We start from the raw sequence: 23,676 nt of genomic DNA, 5'->3' as shown, positions 1-23,676 counted from the left end.
TGAGGGAGATGAAAGGCCTTAGAGTGTAGTAGGAGAAATAGCAGAACAGCAGTTTCTAGGATGCACTTCATCATTCAAGAGTGCTTTTGGCAAGACAGAGCAGTGCAATCAGCACTCTGGAGCATAATAGAGAGCTTATACAATCACTATTGTATAATATATACTTCTTATATACAAACTAGTCTACCAGACTGAAAACCAAACCAATTTGCAGTGTATTGCTAATGTATCAATAAAGTCAGCCCAAGTTTACCACAAGTATGTTTTTCTCAAACACTATCACAATGAGCCATTTTTTATTTCAAAGTGTCCTGAGAGTTAAACAGCATGAAAAAAAAATTTACACACTTCATCCTATAACCAGGACAGGGCCAGTCAGATACAGAAGTATTTTCTAAATCATAGTACTGCTACCAAGCTCAAACTCTGAATGGATAGCAGACTTCTCTTATTGCATAGCAGGTAAATGTATACATGTGTGAAGCAATTTTAATCTAGCCCCTCACTCAGTGGATAGAGAATAGCTAGATTGAAGGCTAGGTCATAATTTTACAGGCTAAAAGTCCTTCCATGAGTAAAAGTAAAATTCTGCCACATTAAAAATCTGGATTACATTATAGAAGAACACTTACCCCTCTTGGCCCTAAAAGCTATTGGCATTCAGCCCAATTAGAGCTGAACAAGTTGATTCAATTAAGGATTGCATCCTGGAAGAGTCCTCAGTTCTTGCTTAACTTCATCAGAATATATGGCAGATGTGATCATCTCCACATCTTGCCGTATACAGGCAAAAAAAAAAAAAATTAAAAAAATTACCCTTGTCTCTGAGACTACAGCTGCCAATGGTTGTTTTAGAAGTTCTCACTTGTTATAATAATATTTATGATCTGGCCCCATTTGGTCATGCTGGATAAAACAAAAATACAGTCTCTGAAGCTGCGGTACAAAAAGTAAATCTGATCTGAATTTGAAACAACGCTCTCTATTACATCTGAGAACTTTTAGAACTGCAATCTCATAACCTCTAGTCTTTAAATTTTACTTGGAAGTAAAACCTAGCTAAGCCAGATGCTAGTTTACTTCTGAATATGTAACTTAAAAATAACATGACATACAGAACACATAACTTACAGAAATGAATGTATTCCTCAAATCATGCAGAGGGAGACCGAAGTACCAGGCATTACCAAAAACAAGGCAGCATTACACGCTTCAGAACAGGAAAAGTTTCCCCTATATGCTCTCAACAATTCTGAGTTAGAATGATTTCTCTGATTCAACCATATAAACACCATCTGTTCTTAAAACTGCTTTCTGCAGAATTATCAGGTCTCTTGTCCACTTATTAACCATTTTCCAGTACTTTTGAAATTCTTTTCCATATCTCTCCTGCTTTTTCTGGTTACACATTCCATTTCTTAATACCTCTAACAGCCTCTTTCACAATACTCTCAGAAAGATTAATAGCACAGTCCAAACACTGTAGTAAAACAAAAGTCTTACAAGACAAAGGGATCAGAGAAATAAGCCTGACCGAGATACACTGTAAAACTAAATGTACTCTATTTAACTTGCTTCGACTTGCTTTTCTTTTCAGACAAGTTTTCAACCAACACCCAACTCATCTCTTCCCCTTCCAATTCTTTATCATTTAATTTTCTGCATGAGTTAAAAGTATTTTAGCCCAGACACCATATTCTTCTCTTAGTTGCAGTCTGCTCTCTACCTGAAGGAGGAAAGATGACAGAAATATGAGCCACAAAAAGCACTAACCTGGTGACCTTACGCGATCGACACATAGTTTTTCTGCTAACAGTTTCACCGAATGATTGCTTCCTTTGGGATGACAAAGCCATTAACAACTTATGACCCCTCTCAGGCATGGCAGGAACATCTCTGCACTTCTCCCACGTTTGGGTACTCCCAGGTTGAAAGCCACAGCTGTAGCTGCTGTCTGCTCAGCACACAAAAGGAAAAGAAACCCTGCCCCAACTGCTTGTGCATCTGCACTGCACCGCGGCCAAAAGTGACGCCGAGGCAATGACTTGTTTCCTTTGTTACTTCCTGTTCCCCCACTGTTAGTGGGCAGCACGATCTTTGTCACATTTCCCAGCTTCCCAGAGAGCATATAAATCAATTCCCGCACAGCTCAAACGTCTGGCAGACATCGAGCTAGAAAGCAGAGGGGATTTTCCAGCGCTCACTTTCTTCCTACTCACCTTTCAATCAACCGCTTTCCTATGGGAGAAAAAGAAAGTTGTCCTTTTTTCTCCCCGTGTACTCCAGCTCCCACACCGGCACAGCTCAGAAATGCTGCCCCTGCCTCAGGTACTTGCACTGCACCACAGAACTGTTTTGTCCCCCCACAGCTGGAGCTGGTCCTTCCCTCTTCAACCCAAGACAATCAAAATAGCCATTCTGAAAAATTCTGTAGCATAGATGTGCTTTAGAGCAAATCTTGCCAGTACGTTTTATGCTACACAAACCACAAAAGACAACAAAATTCGAATTCAAGAGGCTGACAGTGCACAATTGTTCACAAGTATCACCAACTGATGATGAATAAATGCCATTGTTTTACACTTATTTTCATCTGGAGCTCTTAAAAGGATTCAAGTGTTTCACTGACTTATCTATACTTAAACAACATTCCAGGTTCAAAAGTTTGAACATGACAAAACCAACAAGCAAGTTTCATAATGATGGACAAAACCTATATAAATATGTCAAGCAGAGATTACTTCACATATTTTTGGGGAAATGGATATGAATCTGTACCCCAAAATAGAAGGAAGAAGTCTCCATACAATATATATTTTTGTAAGCGACCCAACAGCCAAAGCACAAAAGAAAGCAACATTTCAGATACTGCTCGTGGCTGTACAGGGTAGAAAAACAGCTCTTACCACAGAGCACCCATCTGCACTCCTTCCATTGCCAGGCTCTATAGGAAGGGAATTAAACCATAAACACCACACACCTGTTGTTAGGCAAAAGGAGCAGCATACCAGAACACAAGATCCCAGTGCTCTTCAATAAGGATCAATACCCTGTCATCTCAGTGCCTTGCCAGATTTTTCACACAGAAAGGACTCAGCTCAATGGTTTGTGAATTAAATTCATTTGCTTTATTTGCTACAATATCAGTTACCCATTTAAGGCACACTGCTCTAAATCAATCTTTTCCCCCTGAGTTCTCTGTTACCTAAGCATACTCTTCTAAGCCTGCATTAGCACCTTTGCATGCTATTTCTCCAATTTAGTAAAAACTAGATTTAGAATGACAGCACTGGAGTATATGTAACACTGGAAAAAACCCTTCAGTTCCTCTTTCCCTTTTCTGATGTGACACACCTAACTCCTGGTTTTCCCCTCCAAACTCCACAACTTATAGTACCACACTCTTTGACTTCAACAGTCTCATTAAACCATGCCTCCTTTATCCAACACATGTTCCTGAGGTACTGCTTTTCCTCTCTATCCTTTCTCATGCTGTCCTCTCTCTTTCTTCATTTTAGTACTCAGAAATGCGGCAGGGTTTTTCATTTCAAGTTCCAAGATCCCATTTCGACTTCTCTGGTGATTTCCAGCACTATCAAGATGGTCCCAGAGTCAAAGACACTTCACACACACAAAAGCAGGTGTTCCACCAAAGAACAACCAAGGTTTAGATGTTTCATGGTTTTGGGAGACTGAAAATTCAGTTCAGCTTTCTAAACCAAACATTCACCAGAAGGAATGTATTGCAAAATAGCAAATAAGGAATCTGAAGAGACATGAAAACTTTATGGATTTGATTGACATATCTGCCAGGGAAGTGAAAGAGTATTAAATCTATCCTCCTTCACAAAACAAAATTCTGTTATGCATGGATCTTTGGTATAAGGTTTTCAGATCAACCTTCATTCATCCCCATGAAATGAGTGGTGAGAAGCAGCCTTGCATCAAGATAGCCTAGGGAGAACCTCACTCCAAATGAGATAAGTAATTTCTTTAATGGTATAAAGTATTACTCAGCCCTAAAAGGAAGAACCAAAGCATTTGGAACCACCACTTGGATTTCATCCCAGCAGGGCCACTGCCCGAGGAAGTCAGCCAGTCTTCTCTGCCATTGTCAGGAACAGCTCTTGCTGGCAGTCAAAAGCAATCCTACTTATTAGTTAATGGGATGAGAGGGAACAAACACAACTGGCAGAACGCTGTCCTTGCTGGTATAAGTTCATTTATGTCACCACAGGGCTGAGCTGTGTCTGCTGCAGGAGCGCTTCCTCTTGCTGACCAAATTACAGGAAACTGCAAGAATGGACTGCAAATAAAAGCAGCACAAGAAGAGCACAGCAACAGGCAAAGCAGAAAAATCAACAAAGCACTAACAAAATTTAAATAGCATGAAAAACACTTTCTTTCAGCTGCAGCAGGTCAGCTCAGTAGTGAAGCTCCTCTCAGAATAATGTAAGGATTCATATATTATACATTTCCACAGAAGTCTACAGTATAAGGCATTAAGAAAGTAAGGGATTAAGAGAAATTGTCCTAAGCTTGAGTCAGAGGTAGATTATTAGAAGTTTTATTGAATTTATTTATTAATTCTACCAAACTAGTTTCTAGATGACAGTGGAAACACAGCCATTAAAAAAAATTAAAAAAACTATTTAAATAAAAGCCATTATATTGAGAGATAGTATATTTGTCAGCTGCATGCTTCAGAACTGCAGACTGTAAAACAGCAAGTGTAAATTACTTGCCTGAATCCTTCATCTATTAAGTAAGACAATGTTGTGAAAATGCAAATAACCATACATCAGAATTACTTCTGCTGGGTGAACTGCATTATCTTTCAAAAAAAAATCAGCAACAAGGAGAAGAATTGAGACCACAACTTCCAAAAATCCTCTTTCAATGTCAAAAGAACTCCTATACTTTAAATTTCAACCATCTTTCCTTCCTTCAGCTTCCTTCAAAACACATGAAGAAGTCCTAATAATATTTTTACTTATTTATTACATATACTTAAAACAGGTGGCTGAACTCTTGATAATATATATTCAATCAAAACCCAAGAAACACTTAAAAGTCAGAAAGCTTCCAAGTTTCTACTTACACCCCAGTAGCTCTTAGGTTCTGAGCATCTATAGACATATTGTTGGCTTGTAACTTCAAAAAATGCCAGCCAGCCCCGGCCTGCAATAAATCAGCTATATCTCAGAGAATGAGCATACCAATTTTAAAACAAAGTTGTAACTTTTTGTGATTGCTTCATCCAACAGTTTGGCACACATCCTAGAAGATGATATCATGATTTTGATTTGGGGGTACAGTTAATGTATTAATATTGCTCAAACGTCTGTAAATCAAAGTACAGGCACTTGCAGTATAGGCACAGCTTCTAAAAGAGCAAATCAGATTGAGCAGCTGGAAGACAAGAACCATTTGCAAACTGTCAATATAAGAACATTATTATTTAACAGATACACTTACACCAGCCAGCCCTGAAAAATACTGCAAGACTTTATATTAATGTAAGAAATTAAATACATTAAGGGGCTGAAGCGAATCTGGAGAAGGGCAACGGAGCTGGGCAAGGGCCTGGAGCACAGGTCCTGTGAGGAGCAGCTGAGGGACCTGGGGGTGTTTAGCCTGGAGAAAAGGAGGCTCATGGAAGACCACCTCACTGTCTCCAAGTCCCTTTCAGAAGGCTGTAGCTGGGTCAGGGTCAGTCTCTTCTCCCAGGTATCAAGTAACAGGATGGGAGGAAACAGCCCCAGGTTGTGCCAGGGGAGACTTAGGTTGGAAATTTGGAAGACATTCTTCATAGAACAGGTTGTCAAGCATTGGACTGGGCTGCCCAGAGGAGTGGTGGAATCACCATCCCTGGAGGTATTTAAAGAATGTGGACGTGGCACTTGGGGACATGGTTAGTGGTGAACAGGTGCTGGTGCTAGGCTGAAAGTTAAGACTCAATGATCTTGCAGGTCTTCTCTACCCCAAATGGTTCTATGAAAAAAGGATTGAATTCAGACCAGTACAGCTGTTCCAGCATAATTGTTGATGTTGGCAATTTTTTTATGGGTAGCTTTTCCTACTGAATCAAAAGGCCCCTCAAAACTGTACAGGAGCATTCACCCAGGGAGTTAACTGGGTCAGGTCTATGCAAGTCAGACCACACCTGTAACATTTGGTAAATGCTAAATAACAACATTTAAAGTAGAAGGCAAGTTCTGAAGATAATTTGCTGCCTTTTGGCTTTTTTTTATATAAGTTCAGATACATTACCAATACTACATTTCCATTTACTACTGAAAATGGATGAACACATTCTTTTTTCCTTTTAATTGTTACTTATATACAAGGTCCTCATACAAAAGACTGTAAATGCTACTATGGCTATGATTAACTGCTCTTTCATCAGTGTTTGTAGAACAATTTAAAATAGAACATAGGTTAAAAAAATATGTAACTAGCAGAAGTACAAACATGATTGCCAAGATCTTATTCCGGCAGAGAGCTGCAAAGGGATTTTCCCCAAATACACATAGATACCGAAAGTGGGAGTTTCCACAAATGATTTATTTCCTTAGCAGAAATTTTCAATCCCAACAATTGTACTGCTAGTCTGGTTTGTGATTAACTGCACACAATTCTATCACTAAGGTACTCAAAACTGATAAATTAGGAAGCACTGCTGGATGCTAAAATAATTTCTGCTTAGATGTCAAAACAGCTTTAAGCATTTTAGCTGATGGACCACTGAACTTTAGTAAAAGCAACATCTAACTAAAGGCTTTTAGAAATGTATAGGAAGGGGTCAAATATCCATTAATGATTTTAAAGCATATCTGACAGGTACATTTAACTAGCAGACATCGTGCCATACGAAGTTAAGTCTGTTGTTAGGAAATAGTTTAGAGAAATTTCTTAGAATTTTACTTAAATTGATTTAAAGTACATCAAGTGTCCAAGGGGAAAAAAGAAGAGGAGATTTAATTTTTTCTGATACTAAGACATTTTGGCAAGATATACAACATCCATGAGTTCATTGTATACTGTACTTGTACAAGACTAACGTAACTAAGATCCAAGATTACTACAGCTAAAGAGAGTATTTTTTTCTACGAAAATATGCAAACCAACAATGAAATTACTGAATATAAGCAATTTTAAACCTGCAGCTGGATATTAAACCAAACAAAACCACATAAAGCTTCTAATGTCTTTTCACATGTCTATCAACAAAAAATGCAGCAAGTAAATTCATAAACCCACCAACCCCAAGCTATTAATTGAATCCTAAAGAAATGCAGCAAGCCCTGGTTTAGAGGAAGCACTTGGTCATGACATCTGTGAGTCCTTCAAGCCTGTGTTTCCCTCTCCTGGTGACTGCAGGAACCTTATAGTTAAACAAATACATCTCTTCAAGCAAATGGCTGCGGCCAGCAGCAAAGAGGAAACTCTGCTTCTGCTAGACCCTGAAAAAATGAAACAAAATAAAACAAAGATTTTCTATTTTTGTTTTGCTTGTATAGAGACTTTAGATACCATTTAAAGACACAGTGTAACTGCAAATACTCTGTATTATACTGCTGTACAATACAGTAGGTGGTGCTGGGTTTTAAATAATTATGCAGTGAAGCATCTCAGAGTTTGCTGTTCTCAGACTTGGAAACTCTGACTATAAACCAGAATATCCAAATAAGCTAATAACCATGCAAGTGTGATTTATAGGATTAGAAGGCCCAGCTGGGTTGTACTGCTAATGGACTGTCCCCACCTCCAGCAGCTTTGAAGCTCCTTGTGCTCAAAACCTCATGCAAGTAAGGAGGTGCACCAGAAACACGGATTCTTTATTCCAGCTTCAGTTACTGTTCCCTTTTAAATCACGATATGAACTTCTCCAAAGGACGTGGTAAAGCATTAATATTTTACCACTCCCACCACACAAAACACTGGATCAAAGGACTGACACAGGTATGGGCATGGTTGACAATAACCAGAATTTAAGGCTTCTGTGTGTTTTGTCACTTAGGTAAATACTACCTTTGGGTTTCGTCGGGTTTTTGCTTTGTTTTGTTTTTTTTTTTAACAAGCACCAGAAAGAAGAAACTGTGTAAGCTCATGCTTACTTTCTACAAAAGATGAATTAAATTAGAAACACCACATCAGGTGTAGTTGGGATTTTAAGTAAAGATTTTAAAATTAAAACAAACATACACTGCAAAGCTGCTCCAGAAAGACAGCAGTAAATAAACAGTTTTAATCTGGACACCATGAGAGGGAACAGTCAACTCATATCACATAAAATAACCATAGAAATGTATAATCTCATGCAATGGGCTTCTTTTACAAGAGAATTTGGACAATGACCTTTCCTCTTATAATTTCTTTATGGAAATCTCTACTTCCTTCAGAAAGATGACTAAAAAGAAAGAAATTCATTCCTCCCTAAAGCTTGTTTAAATGAACTCAAACAAGAGGGATTAGCCTGACATTGACTCAAGTCTCCAGAGCTGTAGAACTGCATTGAAAAGTGAGTTCATGCAGGGCTATTTTCAAGCACAGCAGACATTCATATGCAATACTTCATAAGACATGAACAACAATAGCCATATTTTACATCACAAACCAATTTGCCTAATCGAATATATTACTGCAGAAGTTTGCAGCAAAGCTTCTTACAAAGTAAGTACAAACCCCCAGCAAAATATTATGAAAATAATGAACACCTGACAGTGAGATAGACCAAAGGCAAGGAGCTAAAACACAAATTCTAGATTCTTACTTCCATCTGACCTTGATGTCATGTAGCTCTTCTCAAATCAGCTCCTTTTCTGACCTGTCCTGTATGTCAAGACACAACCCTTGTAAAGGTGTTTATAAGAGTATAACTCACTCATTCTGGAGAAAGGACCTCAGAAAACTACAGGTAGTGGGAATGGATGCAATGGTACTGCACATGTGAAGGGAAACCTTTCCTAGACCGGTGATCATTAATATTTCAGGGGAGGAAAACAAGGGGAAAAAAAAGAAACCAAAACAAAAAAGCTGTAATATCTCACTTAGTGTACTGTGATTGAAAAACTGGAAATACAGAAATCCATCTCAGATTCCAAGACCTCAGTCTCTGGCACTTCAAAATTACTCCAATAAGGCCCCAAGGTGCAAATTCTTAGGCTGGAAGAATATTCTATATCTATGCCAAGTTGTTACACTCTGGCAAGCTCTCTTCAGATCTGACTCCATACAGCTATTCTCATTGTCCCATTAAGTGAGCTAAGAAAAGAGTTTGTAAATGGGAACACTCATTTTAAAATATACTTCCACTTCCTTCCCATCAACACTCCTAAAAATTATTACAGACAAAGTTTGAATCTAGCAGGAGCCTGGAATCTTTTACATCTACTTTACAGTCTAGTTAGAATATTTCCTCTCCTTTTTTAATCCTAAGATGCTTCTGGGCAACACATTAACCTATCCTATTGTGGAGAATTATTATTTCCAAATCCTTTCTCAAACATCATAGCACTTTCTATTCTTTCCATTCTCGTGGTCACAAAGATGGTCCAAAGGTCATTTGTCTGATCCCTGGCCCCACTGACTTTTTACCACTGAAACTAACTTTTCTTTATTACAAACTAAAAAGAAACATGCACACACACATATAGAAATACATATATATACAGTTCTTAAAGAAATGGGGCATGTTATAAATATAAGCAGTCCTTCTTCTATTCTTGGCAGGATGAGCTACAAAGAATACATTGCCTCTGTGCACCATTCCTTTTTATAGTTTCCTTGAAAAGCTCTTTCAAAACAGTGCAGCCAGACTCTTTATAGAGATGACCTGGTTATGACAGAAGGGCTCCTTCTTCACAACCTCCAAAATCTTACATTTATGCACTGCCTGGAACTAACAGTCAATATGTCCAAGGAGTCTGTACAGCATTCTTTCATTTCCAGGTATTGTTTCTATACAGAATTTATATGGAGCATGTAACATTTCCAGCAAAAGCTTTTACAAGACTTACAGAATCTCTTCAGTCATACACATCCTAGATATTTATAAGGCATTCCAAATACAAATGACTTCTTGTACACAATGAAGAGCTGAAGCTGGATTTCACTTGCACAAAGGAAATTCAGAAATTTAGGTCAATGGGATTGGTCCTGTTTCAACCTGAGTAATCAAACCTGACATCTTTGTATAGTAAACAGAACAGTTCATCCAGACCCAAGCCAAACAACATCACAGATGCTTTGATTCAGCTGTGGGTGTTACTGTTACCACAAAATGAAAGATCTACAAAAGCTGAACTTTACAGGAGGAAAATACTCTTTCTGCACATTTAAAAAATATTTAATGCTACTTGTGGTATTTTATTTAGTATATGACATCATACAGACTGATCTACTTAACATCCTCTAAAAAATTGCACATAATAACTATATCAAAGTGCAGCTGCACTTTATTGTTTATCTCTACAGTCATAAAAAGAACTGTCATCTTTGGAAGTGTACTAAAAAGCATTGAAAGTGCATTACACTCTGTCCAAAAAGCTTCCTCTTCTTCCAGAAACTATATGACAAGCTTTCATGCATTCTAGCCACTTATTTTTAAATAGTAAGCTATATATAGAACATATATCAACAAAATACATTTCCAGGATACAACAGAGATCATTTCCAATTTCTGTCATCTACATCTCCAACAGATCAAAACCTAACAAGCCCAATTCAAACTACAATTATCCCACTACATACTAGAAAAAATTTTGTCTACAAAATTTTCTCAATCTGGCATCATCACAGATTAGCAAAGATTGATAAAATCACAAAATCATTGTGGGTCACAGCCATTGCTCCAGTGCCACTTCCTGTCCTGTGCAGTCCACCTGAGAACCAGCAGCTGGCACAGCACAATCAAGTGCAAAGACCACACTAGTTATAGTTTAACTGCGTGTGGAAAAATAATCTTGTAGTCAGCAAGAACAGCAGAATTGTTGAAGAGTTCTTCCAAAGTGCCGTACACCTTGGAATTTTAAAGCTCACTTTTTTTGCTCCGGTGGAATGCTGTATTTTTTTTCTTTATTATTTTTCATTCCACTTTGCTGGAGAGTAAATTGTTCAGTTAGAAATCATAAGGAATCTATTCCCCAAAATTCACCATTCATTTGACATTTTGGCTGTTCTACAGAATGCTATCATCAACCCTTTTCATTCTAATACAAGCTCCCTCTTTTTCTAGACCATTTTGCTGAAATATGCAACATAAACCCATCAGACCTTAGGTCACTAGGGCTAAATAGTGAATAGTGATACAGCTTATCTTCTTAACACAGGATTATTAGGAACACATCAGGTTTACACCAGCCTGAGTATCAGGCCAAGTTCATAATTGGTCTTTACCTCCAAGTTGCTCAAAACCGTAAAATTCCAATGATAAGAAACTAAAGAAAAGGAAGTCTGCCCAATGCCGCAGATACTAAGGACTCTGGGGAGACCCCTTTCTCACAACTTTTGTTTCTGTAAGAATGACACTTCAAACTCCTAATTCATGTGTCAGGTGTGTTTCTTCCACATACCTTCTCAATTAGCACAGACCAGCAAGTGCATTTAGTGCATAATTCTGGTAAGGCCATGTACTTCATCTCCTAAGGGCTGTAAAAATTACAGGGCATGAAGAACATGTGGCAGCCAAATTACTCAGTATGTTGACTAGAAAGATAGAAATGTTATAGGCACAGAAACAAGGATTAATTAGAAGCATCTAATTAATATGTTTCCTGCTATCTAAAATAGAAGAGAACAGTCCAGGATGGAAGAGAATTGTGTAAAGTTGCCAAAATAAGACTTTCAATCAAAAAGATTTCTGTTTGCTAGATCTCCCAGCAAAGACACTGCTGCAAATCCCTTCTGCTTGTCCTTCTCCCAATAAGCAAAGCTTGTCAATCAAGTGATTGACACATTCCTTGGAACAAGACCTCCAACTCAGAAGAGACTCAAGTCACAGTTCAATTGCCCAGCAGAGAGCTTCCTACTACCAAGTAATTATTAAGTACCATGACACTGTTGTAGCCCATTAGAATAGCATTTAGTACAACTTCAGTAATTAACAGATTTGTCACTAAGCCCTTGCCAGCTGCCAACCCAATTCTGCTGGGGAGCCAAATCCCCGAGCGCAGGTGCACGGGTGGCACCAGCAGCACTGTGGCACCCTTCTTTTCCACTGCCACATCCTCCTACTCCTGGCAGTCCTCTCACTCCTCTAGGACCAGTGAAAGAAGCAGAGGAGCCACCAGCCAGCAGGGAGGAGGACAAACACAACTGCTCTCCACTGAAGGAATGGGGATGCCCTGCAGCCACAGAGAAACAGCCTGGCCGCAGAGGCACAGCAGGCACTGTGCCAACCTGACAGACAGCTTCCAGACTTTATCACTTTGGTATCATCTAGCACTGGGTACATTTGGAATTGTGGTATTCCATTTTATCAGCATTGTTTCCATTATTATGAGAAAGCTTATCTGCACCTCAAAGCAAAAGATGTGAGATTCAACACATCCCCTGACAATGATTCAGCTGGCCTCTTCAGACACTTGCACCAATGGAATTCTGAACTACAACCTTCTTCACAACAGCTGTGGCATTTGCCAAGGGACAGAAATAAGGGCTTTTTCTTTTTTTTTTTTTTTCTTTTTTGGAGGGGGCAGAAGAAGGCAGGAGGCAAATGAATCACTGAGGCTTTGAGTACTGAAGGAAAAAAGAATTTCACTGTGAGTTCTTCCCATAACAGCCTCCCGCAAATACAGTAATTCCCTCTATGTGGCTAGAGATTAGTTTGGCTATCCAACTCGGTTCTCCTAGTTTAAACATGAAGCGTACATTTAAAATATTCCTCTTTCGCTTCCAAATTTCCCATCCTCCCCCACTACAGTCACACAGCAAGTATTTATCTAGTATAATCCCAGCAGTCTGCCATACTTAATTTACTCCTGAGTAAGAGTACCCACACAAGCTTACGGATGGTGGGAGTGGAATACATTTGTGCCATACTATGCATCATCTTATTATTTCTTTGGGTTCTGCATCATCTTATCATTTGTTTGGGTTCTCCTAAACCAGAATGACAACTCTGTTGTATATAACCTCATTATTTTTTTTCAAGGTTGTTTTCTACTTCCAGCTCTTTAGAAGTAAGGCTAGTGTGCCCCTCCTGCAATGGGTGTTTTGTCTTCTCAGAAAAGCCTTTCTGGTTAGCATTCATCTAATATGAGTATATTCATCTAATCCTAATGCAAGTCTCCAGTTACATACTGAAGGTACGGATTCTTTCCTAGACACCAAACAGAGGTTGCAGAGGACTGACTGTCCCGTGCTTCTGTACGTGGTACACCCACTTTGACAGCAGAAATTGTATTTCCCCATGCAACATGTACAAAAGTCTGTATAAACAAATCCCACTTCACTCACTTAAAACACGCAGTGCTTTGGAAACATGCCTACTTGGCATCACAGTGGAGTCTGATTAACTGACTGAAAAATTACAGTGGAAAGCTTGAATGTTTAAGCCTGACTGATTAAAGGCAATTAACAGCTGCAGATGCTCAGCAGCTGTGCAAGTCAGGTCACTTTTTTGCTTAAACATAGCTCAAAGTGCCTTATTTTGATTAGTCAAGCTTACAGATCAGTTTTGTATTAGCAAATTATAAGCCTTTCATCTGCCAGTAGGACCTGTAGGCACATGGTCCAGATTTCTTTGTGCTAAATTTTTCTTTACATCACTGTTAAAAAAAAAAAAAAAAAAAAAAAAAGGAAAAAAAAGCCAATCCTTCCAGGAATAGGTGTAGAACAGAACAAAAGATGAGTAGCTCTTAAAAATTATGTGTCTAAGGTGTACAGTTTTATCAGTATAAGGAAATAGCAGAAGCTGACTTCAGTATCCACGCTTGGTGAGAACGGTGTGACCACATGTCTGTGTGTCTGTGTACAGGGTTTAGGAAACATTACACTTTATGTAATGCAAACCCAGTGTTTGCACTCTGAGATAAGAGATGCCCCACTCGAGGAAATAATTGTCCTGTGATCATCACACACTGAACTGAACTCTCTTCAGAGCTCCTGCTTGGTCTCAGAGAAACAAACAATTATGTGATATGTCAGAATAGAATTACTGTTAACAACATCAAGGTAATGATTTACTCTTTTTAGTAGGGTTGTCACAAGATTAGAGACTAATAATTTAAACCTCTGCTGTTTGGTTGCAGGAACTAGCTCTGAAGGATAACTACGATCTGGTTTGAACACCAACCTCAGCACCTGGATGCATGCAGCTCCTGATGAAGTGGATCTACATAGGAAGTGGAATTTTTAAGGATATGAAATTTAAACCGAAACTTCTTTACTTTATAGTAGAGTTTTAACAAGTTTTACAAAAATACCAATAGAGAGATTGTCAGTCACCCAAGCTGACGTTTAGAAGTATTGTCTTTTAGAATCATATAAGAACTAATAAAACATGAGATGAAGGATCATTTCAAGGAGATTTTGACTTGCAGATTAACATGAAGATATTGAAACAAACTACAAATAAAAATATAATTGCTAATTCTGTGAGTATTTTTTAAAAAAATCTGTATTTGTAAAAACTGCTGTTTCCAGAATGATGATTAATGTCTACCACTACAGCAGCTGAAGTCAAAATTAGAACAAGGAAACAAAGCTTCCTACAAAACCACTTTTTTTTGTCTTACAAGACATGTTTCACCAGACAAGACCGAGGTATTCACAACACTGCTTCCACCACTCTTCCTTTTTCATTACTAAGCCGTTATTACATAAAAAATGAAAATTAGTAAAACATGCTTTTACACTTTTTAAAATCTGTTTCAGGATCTGAGATGTTGCCCTGAAGTGCTGCATTAGTAAAGACAAAGTCACCTCAGTGACTGATTTCAGCAGAGCAAAGCTCTGCTGGAGAGTAGGAAGCATATTTATCTGGAGAACAACAGAACATGGAAGTGGGAACTGACATCTTAAGTAAGATTTCCCTCCTTCATGGGTTCCTGTTTTTTATTTTGAATATCTTTAAATTAAAAACTCAATGATAATAAAAGATGAAGCTGTCATTTCAGTTGAAGAGCATTTAGGATTAAGCTTGGCTTTTGTTTAACAATTAATTATTAAATTGCACAGCACAGGTTCTTGGTTCACCTAAATAGGAATACTGCCAGCTAAACTAGACCTCACCTTATTTTCATCTGTTACAGCACAATTACACTAAAAGATGCAGTTCAGCTGGCAGTTCCACGTTGAACAATGAGAAAGTATATTTACACTGCGTAACAATGGAGTTCAGTGCACTGAAGTCCAACCTAAATTCCCATTCTTGCCCTTTAAGAGAGAGAACCCATTCATGCAGACTATTTCCACCACCCAGTATGGTTTTGTTTCATTTTCTTGACCATACAAGTACTAAGCCTAGGGATATTACATTTTCCTACTTCCTTCTACAATTTGCTCTCATCTTGTTTACTTGGCTACACGTCAAAATGAGAAATCTTTCGCCTTTAGTCATGTCTGTTATGCACAAATCACCTTTCATGATGAGTCTTGCAGCACACTTCCCATCCTCTCTCTTTTGTCAACACTTGGACAAAGATCTCTGAGCTAGCAACAGTTCCAGACATGCACACTGGTGCCACTGCCTCCCAGTCCTTTCTTTCCAACTACTGCTGGGAGCAAGAATGAGGAATATCATTCAAACTCCAAAATGTAGGCTGTCTTCCAACAGCAAGTAGGGACTAATCACTCAGCTGGAACTTGGTAACCAGTCCTAAGCCAGATTGAAAAATGACAAATCAGTTAAGACAGGAGATGAATCGGAACATAAAATACTAATAGCCAACTCTAAGAACTGAATATTTAAGTAAATGTTTGGTGTACATATTACTGCCTCTCCTCTGCTTCTTTTAAGGCCCTAGCTACTATGATGAGGGATTTCAGTCTCCGGTTTTTAAAGCTGCATGTTACCCTTCAAATTAGAGGAAAGGTTTAAATATACAGTACAGGCACATGGGAGGAAAAGTAATAATAAATGCTTGCTTAAAATACCATTGTCTTCTTCCTAGGGACCTCATTCATGACCTTTGCATATCTGTGCAGTGCTTCTGCCAGAAACAATAGAATTGTAAAATTTCAGGGATTTTGTACTCCCTAAAAGAAGTTAGATAGTACTCAGCACAGCTACCAAATTTTAAGAAAAATTAAGACTGATACTTCACACAGTTGTTGCTCCCATATGAGCTCCAACAGAAATTCCATTTTCATATTTAGAGGAAAACATCTGGCATGAAAGATTTCCTGTTTGAAGAGCCCTTACAAGTGATTAAAGGCATAAATCCAACTTTCTCCTAGCACTCATTTATTTAGCAAAGCTGAAGGGATAATGAAATAACAGTCTTGGTAAAACATGTTCAATAATTTCCCTATTTGGGGGGTGCAATATAGTCCCTGTGCTGAAACAACCAAGAATATCAAAGTTTACACAGTCCTTTGTGCATGCACGTGTCAAATTGTACAAATTAACAAAGTTTAGTTGCAATGTCTACTACATCAAAGCAACAAAAACCAAAATCTGTTTACATAGACCACTCAAGGTTTTCATGAAATGATCTTGAATGTATGTGCAGGTACTAATTTTTCTAAGTGCTTCATAAGAGAGTGAAAGTCTCTATAGGCACCTAAATCCACTTTGAGTAATGAGGAATAATCAGGAATTAACAAAGTCATCCTTAAGTGCTCACACATTACCGTATATAGTAGCACCACCTACATAAATTAGTCAGTCAAAATATAAAGAAAAGAACACCAAATTCTTGTATTCCTTCCCTAAGGTATCCAAGGAAGTGGTTTACCCTGACCGAAACAAATTTTGTATTTTTTAAGTCACAGCAGAGTGTTGCATTTAACTAATACCAAAGTGTTTACCTTTTAAAAATGTAAGAATATAAAGCTAGTTTGAATTGGGAAGTTCCTTCTTTGCCAAATTAACACTAGAAAAGCTGGGTTGGAATTAGAGACATATGCATTTTCTAGAAGACAGAACAGATCTTATGATTCAAATGTACCTACTGTTCCGTTAGGATGGAAATGATTCCAATCATATATGATTAATGATGTACAGTTTGTCAGCTGATGCTATAAATTAGCAGAAAGAAAATAAAAATCCAGAAAGCTTTAACCACAACCAGCTGAACAGTGAGAATTTTCAAGCATTAAGAGGATGAAAACAAGTGTTCCTGGACTACTTTAAGTTTTATCTGTGGGTTTTCCAGAAAGAAATGATTGTAAGGAAGCAAAGGTGTACTTTCCCTACCTTAGGGCAACTAAAGACATAAAAGTTAATCCAACAGCAAAATTCAGTAAGCAGCTATTCCTAAATTTAGCTACACTTATTTATTTCACACCATCTATTTGGCTCAGTTCTTTGCAGCTGTTTTAGGAGATAGACACAGAATGTCCACTTCCTGTGAAGTTAGGATTTGTCAGAAGTACTTTAGAAAAAGCCCTAGCTATACATTAGGTGTCCCTGAATTAACCTGGTTAAACCAGCCTGTGACTACAGCAAAAACACACAAGAGGAATCCTCCCAATAGGCATGCAAGCTGTTCCGTTCTCTGCTCCTAAAATCAGAGTCTGCAGCCAGAAGTATTGTCAAGGTCTGATTTCTGAGTGATTGCAATTCCTCTCTGCACTGTACATGATCCATAAGTACTTTTCTGCCAAAGTTACTCAGATATGCATAACTACTGCAATAACACCACCTTGGAGGAGATAAGAACTTGGTCATTATAGGAAATGAGCTGGCACACAAACAAAACAAATATTTCAGTCATGCTGGTATGCTGCAATAGGGGGAGAACAACATTTAGGTTTGTTTCCATAGCAATTAATGTCCCTGCATTCTGCCCTAACTATTGCCTTGCTTAAAATGAATCCCTTATCTCGAGATAAATTGTTTTCAAATTCCTGCATGTGTGAGATGAAATCTAGATTCTTCAGTTCCCTTTCTTTGGAAGGAAAAATTAAGAAATTCAACATAGAAGCATGTGGAGAAGAGACAAGATTGAAAAAATCTTCAAACAGATCTTGGAGAAATACTTCAGACACAATATTCCTCTTAAAAAGCATAGTATAGAGAAATTCTGCTGTGTGCTCTAGTCTAGTCATCTAAAGCAAGCAAACCAGAGATACATATGCTTGTAATCTATAACATGAGAAATAATTTCTTGAGTTTACAACCATACCCAGTGTAGTTATACTGATCAGAACTTCAGTGCCTTCAACTCTCTCCTCAACATATCACAAAAGGCATAACTCATTTAGTCCTTCCAGCACAAAGCAAGCAGTGTTAATAGGAGAGAGGTGTTGCTAACAAGAGTTAGCAATGGCTCACAAATTTTGGAGGAAAAGACAGTGACATATGTACATGTGATAACAGTATAAGAAATACACATTTCCTTCAGTACTGTATTTACAGAAATGACTGAGCTTCACATTACCTTTGAGGTTGCCTTAAATCCCCCTGATTTCTACACTCTCCAACTCCCTTCCCAACATCCAACAGTCATTCCCAACTGAAACATAGTTCCACTACAGTACAGGTTCCAAGGCAATTGTGAAAAAAATGTTATGAGGAAATGCATTCATGGAGTAAGTTTACCTTAAAAAAAAAAAGGCCAGAAGAATGCTTAGCTACACAAGAGGGGAATAAACATCAAAGAGGTTCTTTTCTCCCTTCTATAAAAAAAAAAATCTCTATTAGAAGACAAAACACACCATGGAAGAATCATTGTATCGACTAATATTTTTAAATCTAAACAAAACCAACTTATTCTGGCTGATACCTGGTAGCTGCTGGGAGTCCTCATCATTCCTTACAGAGCTATTAATCAATGCTACTGAGAGTCTGAGCTTCTATGAACTTTCCTGCAAGGTCCAGTAGAAGTAGCAAACAAGCCAAGATCCTAATCCTTCAGTAATACAAACTAAAAGTTGACAAATAGTAGAGTTACTTACATCTGCAAGTACTTTTAAGATCAGGGCTTAAGCCAGAAACAATTAATGGACACAATGCCTGCAGGGCTGAACATTCCAAACAACCTATGAAATTGCTGGATAGCCTGACAAAAGCATAAGCTACCTATTGTGTAACATCCTATGCCAAACAGACTGGAAGATGCACCAACACAAAGTCAATGTTGCCAGGTTAAAACACACACTTCTATTCCTGCAATCTTGTAATGCAGAGCAATAAATGCACCAGAAACCTGAGGGCTGTGGGGCAAAGAGCAACTCTGCAACCACCAGGTTTGAGTGTCAGAGGCACCTTTCCTACAGGTAAAATGACAAATATGTATGTGCCTTTTGGTCATCCATGTTTGTGTTTCAGTGATGTAAATAACAAGTTAACACTTCTTAAGGCATTTCCATTTCTACCTAACACTCATTACCAAAGTGGCTGCCATGCCTGATTTTCTGTCAGAGGAGACTGCTTCACATCCACTTAAGAAATTGGAGAAGGAGGCTTTTCATGCCTCCCTATTTGGCATTTTTTGTAGGCAAGCTAAATTTTCTAGCAATAATATTAGACTGGAAATCTGGTCTTCAAAGTACAAGGGGTTCACCTGCCTGCAGGAGTTTACAGATTCACAGTCAGCTGGTCAGATTTACCTCAAACACTGGAATTCTCACTCAGACAGCCCTGCCTGAGGTTTCTGCAGGAACTTATCTTGGTGTGCTCATTCTTACTGCTTTGATAACTTTAAACCCTTTTAACCCTTTCTAGAACTGTCATCTCTGCATCTCTCTCCTTTATAACTTTTTCTAAAAAGCTCTTTATTTTCTGGGCCTTTTAGCATGAAGTTGTCCTGCTTTGTGGAAAAGTTCACAGAAAGCTGAGAGAGTTTAAAACAAAAAAAATTACAAACAGGAAGCATTATTTAACCCACCACGAAGCTGACCCGGTAGTGACTCCACAGTAATGGAATACTGGCAAGGGCTATCTATTAATCTGCTCTCCTACAAGGCAAGATGGCTCTAAAATACTGCAACAGGAAGGGAAAGAAATGTGTTATACCTAAAAGAAAAATAGCAAGTTAATTCTGCTTTTGTCTAAAGCATGAAAGAGATGCATGAAGGAAATACACTGCAGAGACTTCAGCTCTACATTTCCTGTACAAATACAACCAAAAATAAACAGAAGAGGACTACCCCTTAGAGCAGAGAAAAAGTGGAAAACTGCTTCTTGCAGTAAGAAACATACTAATTTAATGCAACTAATTGCCAAGAGGAAACTTCAATGCACAGCCAGGCCAAGCGTACACAAAACCAGGAGACTCAGGAATTTCTGCACCTGTAGTGACGAATTTAGACACAGCACAAGGCTGGTTCGGTCCCACTACTGACCTTTGTCAGCATCAAGACTCCAGAAAATGGTCTTAGCAGACAGGCCTTCCCTGTAGGAGGGGAAACATTTATCCACCATCTCAATTCATTTGGGATAGCAGTATCCAATTTGCACTGGTCACTTGGGGATAAAAGCTGACAAATTAAATAAGCACATGCCAGGTGTCCTCGCTCTCTACTGCTCCCAGAGGCACAGCACATAGCTTGCACATCACACCTGCGGACGGACGCGAAGTTCACAGCTAGACTGGAGCGACAGATGTGACCCAAGTCAAGAGGGGGCATACAAGATTAAAGTAGATAGTAACACTAAAGAAAATGCTGCACAATGCATTTGTACCCTAAATTTCACTTCTGTGTTTCAACTCTAAAACGTCTTGCCTCATCCTTTAACATATATATATATATATATTATCACTGGAAACATGCTAGGAAAGGATTCCTGATCCTCCTAACACAACACCAAAGCCACAGCTCAGCACAAGTGGGTAATACAGCTCTTTCATTCCTCCCTTTCCAAAGGAAAGCAACTACACATTTTTCCTGCCCCCAGAAGAGCCTTGCCTTTCCCCACGGGCGGACTCACACCGATGACTTCACTCCATTCCACCTTCCACCTGCAGGTGAGCAAAGAGGCACGGAACCGAAGGTGTCAGCCCACGGACCAGCAGACACCTGGGGTCTCCCGGCTGCTTCCCCCAGAGCCGCGGGAACCGCACCTTCCCCAGGGAGCCCGGCCGGCCGCTCCCGGGGCCGCCAGCCCCGCGGCTTTCCCCGCCCGGCACTGGGGCTCCGCGGGGGCCCGGCGCTTCCCGAGCCTCCCGTGACTCACCCGAGGAGTTTCCCGGCGCCCTCCGGCAGCGCCGCGGCGGGCAGAGGGCCGGGAGAGGCGGGCACAGGGGAGCCCTTCCCGCCAGCCCGCGGGGACAGGGGCTCGCCACCCCCCGCCCAGGGCCCTCCCCTCCGCCGCAGCCCGGCTCAGCTCCGCGGGCAGCCGCCACCGCCGGCCCAGGGCTCTCAGCTCCGCCGCAGCCCGGCTCAGCTCCGCGGGCAGCCGCCACCGCCGGCCCAGGGCTCTCAGCTCCGCCGCAGCCCGGCTCAGCTCCGCGGGCAGCCGCCACCGCCGCACCGGCCCCTCATCCCCGCCGTGGCCAGCGCGCCCCGCGCCCGCCCCTTCCTTCACCTGCCGGGGCCGGCCCGGCCTCCGTTCCCGCCTCCCGCCCCGCCTGTGGGAGCAGCCCCGGGGGGCTGCCCCGGGAACCGCCCGTGGGAGCCGCCGCTGAGAATTGTCCCTGGGAACTGTCCCTGGGAGCCGCCGCTGGGAATTGTCCCTCGGAGCCGCCCCTGGAGCTGCGGGCGGGCGGGGAGCGCAGCCCCGCCCGGGCTCTGCGGGGTCTGGCCCCAGCCCGGCCGCCGCTCGGCTCTGCCAGGGCTCCGTGTGAATGCTGCCGGCGGCCACTGCTTCGGGTCTGTGTGCACCTGGCACAGCATCACTGACTCCAGATCGTCCGGTCAAACCTATGACCGAACATCACCATACCAACCAGACCGTGCCACTGAGTGCCGCGTAGTCTTCTCTTAAACACCTCAGGGACAGTGACTCCACCACCTCCAGGAGCCGCAGCTCCGGAGGACGTGACCTGGAAGCGGGTTTTATCTGACTGGCAGCAGGGTGTGACCCAGGTGCCTGACTGGAAGGTACCGGGACAGGGAGAAAGGAGGCTGTAGCATAGAAAGGTGACGTTCCTTTGCGAGTGTCCATCGGAGCCCATGCGGGCACTGCCCCACGGGTCCTGTGTAAAAATTATTACTATTAAATAATTACTATTCTAAGAGGTACAAAGTGGTAAGTTTTAACTCCATTTACTTTTGTAATAAGAATGTAACTGAAAAGAGAGCACTCTATGAGGCAGTATTATTAAAACATTGATCTGTGTATCATTCTGAGGCTTGTTTGAATAAAAAAAACAGATTTCTTTAGTGATTACACAGCTTATACTCCAACCCAGTTTTAAAGCTTTTGACCTTTATGGTGGTATCAGAGTAGTTTCTGTGGTCAGAAAATAAGGTGGTGATGCAATATTTCCTGTCAATGCTATTTATTAGTATTTCTCTTTGTCATTCCACAGAACTTTGTAGTATGAAGTAGCAAATAGAGTCCCTCTTCTGAATACAACAGAGAGGGGTCCTGGTCTGTGAAATGAAAATCCACTTGTTTAAAGTACAACAGAGACTGACTAAAGCTGGAATTGGGGTTTGGTGATGACTCGATTGGTTTGTAACATAAACCCAGTGCTGTTAACACCTGCTATTGGATGTGCAGGAGTCTCCATGTAAACAGAAAGATAATTTCTGACTATGAAGAAGGCATTGCACTGCCAGGGCCTAAGGAAAATGAAGTTTCTTAAGCTCTCTCACAGCTCCAGCCAACAGCAGACTCAGGTTTCTGTTGCACAAAGACTGAGAGCTGTGTACAGCCGTAGGCAGGCTGGGTAACACAAGTCCCATATGAAGGCCACAGGAAAGCTGTTTGAATGTAGCTCTTCTACCGATTTTGGTGTGAGCTCTGTGTCAGAACATTCTGACTCTTGGTGGAAATTACAGCATTTATTTTCCTGCCTGACTAAACCCAGAACTTTCAGTCTCCAGAGAAGGCAGATTAATGCATTAAGCTCAAGCAGGTGTGGGGAACCTTCACTTTGTTGGCTGATTATGCCCTGTGATTTCATTTTACAGGGTACAGCCCGTGATTCAAATTACTGTGTGTGTTATTACTGGATAGCAGAGCATGCTAGCGGGTGGGCTGCCAAATGTGTTGGAAAGGCACACTTGGTCCTCCACAAGGAAAATATTCCCCACCCCCAAACCAAAGTCTAAGCCCTGATCCAAACAGGCAACAGGGCAACAGGCCCTTCTCCATCTCTCTTCTGAGTTGTATTTTGCTTCTGTACAAGCTAAGCTTTCTGTGTGACCTAATTTGTATGCAGTGATCCAGCTCGGAGGACTTGGAGGCTTGCTCATTCCTCCTGGAAAAGCTGTGCCCAGTACTTTTTAGGATCACACTCGTGTAACATCAGGAAATCACAGTTATTTTATGAGCTTGCTTTCTCAATTGTCTCAAACAAATAAACTCATTACTTGAATATGAAGCTTTTATCAGTTCACATAATGCATACTCTTGAAATTGTGGAATCATAGAATAACCTGAGTTGGAAGGCA

General features: G+C 40.4%; 1 protein-coding gene across 4 annotated transcripts in view; it reads right to left on the bottom strand.

Annotated features, from left to right (window-relative positions):
- The window catches only part of SH3BP2 (SH3 domain binding protein 2), a 36,968-nt gene extending 15,304 nt beyond the window's left edge, over positions 1-21,664 (bottom strand). For 2 of the 4 annotated variants that reach the window (XM_005517884.3, XM_014263259.2), the window contains exon 1: positions 1,774-1,980. In XM_005517884.3, the coding sequence (XP_005517941.1) occupies positions 1,774-1,883 (110 nt within the window). In that variant the 5' untranslated portion in view covers positions 1,884-1,980. Of the gene's footprint in view, positions 1-1,773; positions 1,981-21,289; positions 21,397-21,640 lie in introns of those variants that run through there. The other 2 variants (XM_088057030.1, XM_014263260.2) reach the window with 2 other exon arrangements.
- Positions 21,665-23,676: the final 2,012 nt, after the last annotated feature.

This window comes from Pseudopodoces humilis, chromosome 6 (assembly GCF_049639895.1).
Source record: "Pseudopodoces humilis isolate 2021_Gansu_Grassland_sample_001 chromosome 6, ASM4963989v1, whole genome shotgun sequence".
Classification (NCBI taxonomy): Eukaryota; Metazoa; Chordata; class Aves; order Passeriformes; family Paridae; genus Pseudopodoces; species Pseudopodoces humilis.
The sequence above is the reverse complement of the archived record's forward strand: the minus strand, read 5'-3'. Positions and strand labels throughout refer to the sequence as shown.